At 53.3% G+C, this 6,914-nt stretch overlaps 1 protein-coding gene and 2 non-coding genes across 3 annotated transcripts; 1 reads left to right on the forward strand and 2 right to left on the reverse strand.

Annotated features, from left to right (window-relative positions):
* Positions 1–146: 146 nt before the first annotated feature.
* Positions 147–219, forward strand: TRNAK-UUU. Its single transcript has one exon. It is a non-coding gene; the product is annotated as a tRNA-Lys (tRNA).
* Positions 220–1,654: 1,435 nt separating this feature from the next.
* TRNAH-GUG lies at positions 1,655–1,726 on the reverse strand. Its single transcript has one exon. It is a non-coding gene; the product is annotated as a tRNA-His (tRNA).
* Positions 1,727–5,674: 3,948 nt separating this feature from the next.
* Positions 5,675–6,911, reverse strand: LOC104274146 (uncharacterized oxidoreductase C663.06c-like; the record flags this gene model as incomplete). The annotated part of the gene is made up of 4 exons (XM_009869688.1): positions 5,675–5,788; positions 6,051–6,170; positions 6,295–6,453; positions 6,792–6,911. Coding segments are annotated over 4 exons (513 nt in total), but the record flags the coding sequence as incomplete, so codon positions are not given.
* Positions 6,912–6,914: the final 3 nt, after the last annotated feature.

Below are 6,914 nucleotides of genomic sequence, written 5' to 3' on the forward strand. Positions count from 1 at the left end.
GCTGTGCTGCTCCTCCTACTGGGATGATGCTCTCCCTCCCTGGGGTGGAGGTGGAAGGGATCAAAGCAAGACCCCCCACCCCGGTGCTGCAGTTAAGCACGGTGCTCCCTGCCTGTCCTGAGCATCCCCCCAAACCCCAACCGTGAGCCTGGATAGCTCAGTTGGGAGAGCATCAGACTTTTAATCTGAGGGTCCAGGGTTCAAGCCCCTGTTCAGGCGAAGCCTTTATCCTTTAGGAGCTCAGCAGCACCTCCTCCTCCTGGGACAGTCTGTCCTTGGACAGCTGAGATGGGGATGAAGCAGGAATTTTCCTCCCCTCAGGGATGTTGAAATGCCCAAACCAACCATCCTCAGGCAGAGTTGTCGAAGGGTGGGTTCCTGCTGGCACCTACTTTTTTTGCATGATGACCTCCATGAAGGCGCTGAAGGGACTGGAGCATCCCAGGTGGGAAGCTGGGTTCTTCCCAGTGCTGCCCAGTGCCAGGACCAGAGGTGATGAGCACAAACTGGAACACAGGAGACACTGTGAAGGTGACTGAACACTGGCACAGGTGGCTCAGGGAGGTTGTGAAATCACCGTCCTTGGGGATAACTAAAAACCATCTGAAAAGACCCCTGGGCAACCAGCTCTGGGTGGCTCTGCTTGAGCAGAGGGGTTGGACCAGTTGACCTCCAGAGGTCCCTTCCCACCTCAGCCGTCCTGTGATTCCGTCCTCCCAAACCCACTCAAACCAAAGCAGAGCCCTGTGTTGTTGTCTTAAGGGGAGATGGTTCATGGGGGAGCAGAGGCTGCAGCAACCCGTGGGACCATTTACCATCCTTACACCCCGAACCGTTTTATCGGGCGGGGGAAAGAGGGGTGGAGAAATCCTGGTTTTCCTTGTGTTTCTGCTTTTCCTTGTATTTTCTTTTCTGAAAGCTGCCATCCAGAGTGAGTTCTGCACAGCTGTCAGGAGAGGGCACCAAGACCAAGCAAACAGGGTGTCCCCATAGTTTGAAGGCTCCCAAAGAAGAAAGGCAACAGTTCCCAACGCTCCCTCAAGCTGAAGCACCTCCTGGTGCACCCCAGAGATCTCCACCTGCTTTTTGGTGCCTGGGAGACCTCTGGATCCCAGCTCCGCAGTGTGTCAGGGTGACCCCTCCTCATCTCACCTCCGCTGCGAAAGCATCCCTGGAGATGCTGCAGATCCAAGGGGTGGGAGCGCCTCCAGTGGGGCTTTCACCAGGTTCACCTTCCTCTTTCTCCAGGTGGTCACCAAGGCAACCCCTGCCCACGATGGAGAGCAGGAGACGGGGGAGCTGAGCCCTGGGGTAACAAGCTGCTGCCTCCCACCCACCTCCTCTCACCCTGGCAGGGTGGCCACAGCCTCTTCTGGTCGTCCTTCTGAGGAACTGGGAGGAAGGGTGAGGGAAAGGTGGAGAGCTGGGTGATTTCTTTGAAAAAAGAAAAGCTTTGCCTGGAAAAAGGAGAAGCTGGAGTGTCACTGGAGCCTCACCGGTGAGACCCTGCGCACTGACTATGGGTCAGGAAGTGAGTGTAGGTGCAAATCTGGAGCCCACCTGAGCACGCGTCCCCCGTTGGAGGACATGACATCTTTGCAAACCCACCTCCTCGCAGATGCCTCCTTCGTCCTAGGCTTTCGGCAAAAAACCTTGCTGTGACTCGGATTCGAACCGAGGTCGCTGCGGCCACAACGCAGAGTACTGACCACTATACGATCACAGCCAGGGAAGTCCTGCCACATGCTGGGACCACGGGGAGGAGACCTCCTGTGCTGTCCCCTTCCCTGGCATCTGGCACAGCCAGAGAACAGAACTTCGCTGTTTTATGAAAAAATGAGCTTGAGGTGCTTCTCCTTGGAGGCTTGGCATCAGGATTCTGGCAACACCAGGGGACGGAGGTGACTGCGAAGGACAGCGCTGTCGAGGGGACATCGTGACCACGGGAGCATCACAGCAAATTTGGAGTTATAATAGTTTCAGCTAAGTCTAAGTCGTACAAGAGGCGCGCAACTTAAGTAATTTTATGGCCTCCTAAGTGTGTGGAAGTGTTCAAGACCAGTCTGGGCAATCTGGTCTAGCTGAAGGTGTCTGTGCCCATGATGGGGGGGTGTGTTGGAATGAGGTGGTCTTTAAGGTTCCTTTCCAACTTAAGCCATTCTGCGATGCTCTGTTGATTCCACGATACAACAAGTTTGGGATGATTCAGTTTAAAATCCAGCAAAGGGCACAAGGACCAGTGTGGAGAGCTGAGTGGCACTGTGGGAAGGACCTGAGCTGGGAGGTCCAAGTAACCTGGGATGTCCCCAGGGTCCTTCATCCAAGATTTCCAGGGCCCCACTGCCACCTCCTCAGCTGACTGTGGTCCCTGCAGAGAAATCCTTCCTCCAGCTCGAGGAAGCCCAGGGAAGATGATGTGGTTGGGCTGGGCCTCCTGTCTGGGCTTAGCTTTGGGGGGGTCCTTGGTTTGGGGTTTCATACCCCAAGCTCACGTCTCCAAGACATTGAGCCTTTCAGCCTTTAGTTTTCATGAAAATCCCCCTTTTGGCTGCTGTTGTGACACTTGCAGTCCTCCCCCACCCCATTTTTGCCCTCAACCTACAGTGAGAAGGGCTTCCAGCAGCTTCCCCGTGACATCCACAGTGAGGAGAAAGTGATCAAATAATCTCATAATAACCTCCCCCTTTCGTACGGAAAGAATGCCAATGGGCTTGAAGACAAAGTCCGTGTCTTGGTTTGTAGAGATGGCCTCAAAGAATAACGTGACAGTCTCAAACACACAACGTTGCACCGTTGTAAAAGGTAATTGGGTGCACATGGGGAGGTCCTCATCCTTCAGAGGGCGAACTGTTATGTCAGCTAGAGAGCAGAAAAAGAGGAATAAAATCACCTCTGCAGCAGGACATCATAGGCTCTGAGAAGGTGTCAGCAGCTTCAGGTGGGACATTGGCTACAGAGCAATCTGTGGAATCCCATGCTAACAGCTCCTAAGAGTGTCAAAGGGGTGAACATTGTGTGGGAGGGCAGGGGAGATGGGTGCAGATCCCGTGACAAAGTCCATGGTGCTCAGTCCCATACGTGCCCACACCCAGTGTGCTCCAACCAAGAGTCATGGAGAAGCAATGGAGGAGCAACGGATTCCTTCAAGGACTGTGCAGCAACGTCCTTCTGTCCCTCTGCCCCTCACATCCATGCACCCACCTGGTGTTGCAATCACGTGGAAGACGGGGTCATGCGACCGCTCCAAACACAGACTCAGTCTCTTCCTGCCCTCAGCCATGGCACGCTGCCGCTGCACGGACCAGAAAGTCATGGTAGATCTGGCCATCCACCCATCCTTTCGCAAACTCTTGTCCTTGCCTTTGGTGCTGGTGTGTCCACAAGAGACTTGGGCTCACTCTGCTCTAGAAGAAGCCTGTAAGAACCAGCAGGAACTCTGGCCTTTGCTTTTATGAGTAAAAGGGCAGCACCATAAAGGCAGAGCATGAGCTTTATCTCAGTTACACCGGAAGAAGCGGCTCCAATAAATCAGAGTCAGAAAGCAATAGTCCTACCATTGCATAACCACAAATGATATGGAGCCAAGCATGAAAGCAATTAAAGAGAGATCCTCAAGTTGAAGGCATATCGCCAAAAAAGGACAACTAACAGGTCATTCTGAGAAATCGGTCCTTGCTGCTCTGCTCGGCTTGAACAAGCTGAGGTTGTTCTCAGAACACCTTTAGGTATTCAGCCACGTCTTGGCAGTGGTTAAAGTCCACCTCAAGGGTGGTGCAAGGGCAGGCAAAGGTTTTAATCCACCTTCTCACCAGGAACATCTTCTTCAGGGTACGTGAGGCTGCAATCATCTGCAATCACCTTGGACACACGAAACATGGGTCTCTGAACGATCAAAACCTCGCTGTTCACGGTGCACATGTAGTCATAACCACACTGAATGTCCTGATTCCTGCCAACTGGACACCCTGAGAACAGTGGAAGTAAAAAGAAGATGCAGTTGTAAGTGTCCAACAACCTGCCAGAGCCTTGTGCGCCACCCATCCTGAGCCTACTATGGTTGACATGAGACACTGAGGAAGCTTTGGAGAGGAAGTACATACTTTAGGTCCATTTTGCTCTTTCTCCTCTACTCTGCTCAAGGAAGCTGTCAGGAAAAGTGACATCAAAGCTAATACCCCTCCCTGAGATTCAATGGGACGAGTTTCCAATGGGCACAAACCCTTAAAGAGGTACCAGGGTGTGATCTTCCCCGTCTGGCAGTGGAGAAAAGAGAACACCCAGGAAGTGCACAACACTTCCTTCTACTTCATCTAGACTTTCATTTTTACCTCAGGTGCCAGAGAAGATGGTCTGTGCCACATTTGCTGAGAGCAGCATCCTGCCAGGTGACTCTGCTTTCAGAGTGGGGAAGTGGTGGCACTTGGTGGCACAGCAATGTCCTCCCAAGGCAAGCTCTCAGAGCTTCACAAGGCGAGGAAGAGGATGAAAGACTCACCTTAACCCACTCCAAGAGCTGTTTGATGTATTCAGACACGCTATCTCAAATCTTAAGGACCTCTGGCAAGCAAGCAAGTGTGTCATGCCCCACATCAGCAAGCTCACAGCCCCTCAGCACACTCTTCCCCGAGGAGGTGATGAGTGGCATTAAAGGTGTCGCCACCCCAATTAAAAACGTGCAAGGTGCTCCACACGAGCAGGGGAAGGTCCTCTGGAAGTCCTGGCTGCCAAACTGATCCCTAAGCCAGGAAGGAATGATCAGACAGGGCTCACCCATCAGCTCCGTCCAGTCCTCCCCCAAAAGACACCATGTTTGGTACCAAATATTGTCTGTAACATTCAGAGAATAATTTCTGCAAGCCTCACCAGCAACAGTAAGATTCTTGAGCGTTGGAAACACATCTGGGCTCAGGATTTTCATCTTTGTCCCCATGTCCCTTTGGGTTAACTCTGGTAGCAGGAGAGCGAGGAGACGACTCCTCCATGATGGGTCTCCAGCTCCGTTCAGACATGGAATGTCAAACTGTAATCCCAGATCGTGTCACAGAGACCCCCCAAATCCTGCCAGCTTTTGCCCTGCAAGAGGGAGGGGAGGTGTGATGGGTCTTGTGGAGGTGCTATCCCCACCTCGCTGCCCATTCCTCAAGAGTGAAGGCAAGAGAGAGCATTGAGAACCGTGGTGGAGGATACAGATAAGGCACAGAGATGAACTCCCATGGCACTATCTAGTCTTGGGATACTGGAATACTCAGGAAACCTCTTTATAGGTTTTTCCTTCATGTGATGGAGTATACATGGTAGAGGAGCCAAGGAGGAACAGTGCTCTGATGGCCCTCATAAAAAAAGGTAGAATTCACCGGGAGGGTTGACTGATGCACCAGGAGGTTGTGCTGTAGTTCTGAGAGAGAGCTGTGGAATGAGCCCCTCTATGTCCAGGTGAAAAACCAGACCAGGATGACGGCCAGGCCCTCAGACAGAGGAGATCAGACCAGCTTAGCTCAGTTATATTGAGAAATCATCCTGAGAAGCTGTCACAAAGCACTAGCGAAGACTCTTGCAATTATAGTTAAAAGACGACCAAGAGGACAGGTCATTGCTACTTAGTGTTTACAGACACGAGTTTATTAAGACATAGGCACAGCTTGGTGCAGCACCAAAAAGATCCTGGGCTGACATCTCACCAGGGTACGACCTTCCCCTCCCAGTTCAAGAAGGTCCCAGTCTCCTTCTCGGAGATGGAGGAGAGCACCTTCATCATCCCTTGCACGCTGGCGTCCACCGTCAAGGGAGGCTGTGGGGGGCAGAAGGAGAAACACAGTCGTGCCAAAGGCTTGGCTAGGGGCTGCCCTGGAGAACGTCATTACTCAGGGCTTGGGCATCTCTAGAGTGAAGAGAGATGAACACAGGGCAAGAAGAGCTCCCCATCTCTCATGTCCATCCCTCATGTGCCTTCAAGCTCAGGGTATCTGATAGGGAGCTCCCCCAGAGACTCAGCAAGCACTATATTCCCAAATAAATAGGTTCTTCCAGACCCTGGACAAAAGTTCTCTTACCTTGATTGATCCTCCACCACCCATGTCGGTTTGCACCCAGCCAGGGTGGAGAGCAATGCAGAGGACGCCGTGCTCGCGGTACGCCAGGGACTGGCACTTGCTCAGCATGTTCAGAGCAGCCTGTGGGGAGATGGGGCGGGATGGCGGTGGCAGGGCAGGGGTGGCTGCAAGGGGACGCCTCCAGACCCCGCTGCAGGGACAGGGCGAGAGAAGCAAACCTGTCCCCAGCACTGCACGGCAGTACCTTGCTGCAGCGGTACGACACGACTTGTCCGTAATTCCATATATAGAGTTCCTCAATGGAGCCTGCAGAGCTGGACATGTTGATGATGGCTGCCTTGCTGCAGCTCAGCGCTGAGCCTGGGCTCCCCTGGGCAGCCTTCTGCAGCAAGGGCAGGAACGCCTGCGAGGAGACAAGAAGAGAGGAAAGGAAATAAGGGCAGACATGGATGTGGCAGAGGAGTGAAGACCAGCTCCATCCAAAATGGGCAACATTGGCACCAGCACTGGAGCAACCTCCCTTCTCTTCCCAATGCCCCAGTCCAACAGGCTCCAGCTCCTGAGGTCCAGCCCGGGGCTCCGTGAGATTCTCACTGAGTGAGAGCCCATCGGGCACTGGAGCGGAGCCAGGACCATATCAACTTCATGCTCCTCCCTGGAACAGCCCGGGTTGTGCACTCATGACCACGGGAAGGGACACTCCCCAGAGCTGGGCTGTGGTGCTGGGGGTGAGGGTCTTACCTGGCCCATCAGCATGGCCCCAACTGTGTTGGTGGTGTAAATCTGGACCATGCTCTCTAATGTCTCCTTATCGAGTGTGTTTGGCTGGGCAGCTCCAGCGTTGTTGATGAGGAGGTTGAGCCC

This window comes from Apaloderma vittatum, unplaced genomic scaffold, assembly GCF_000703405.1.
Source record: "Apaloderma vittatum isolate BGI_N311 unplaced genomic scaffold, ASM70340v1 scaffold24465, whole genome shotgun sequence".
In the NCBI taxonomy this organism is placed as follows: Eukaryota; Metazoa; Chordata; class Aves; order Trogoniformes; family Trogonidae; genus Apaloderma; species Apaloderma vittatum.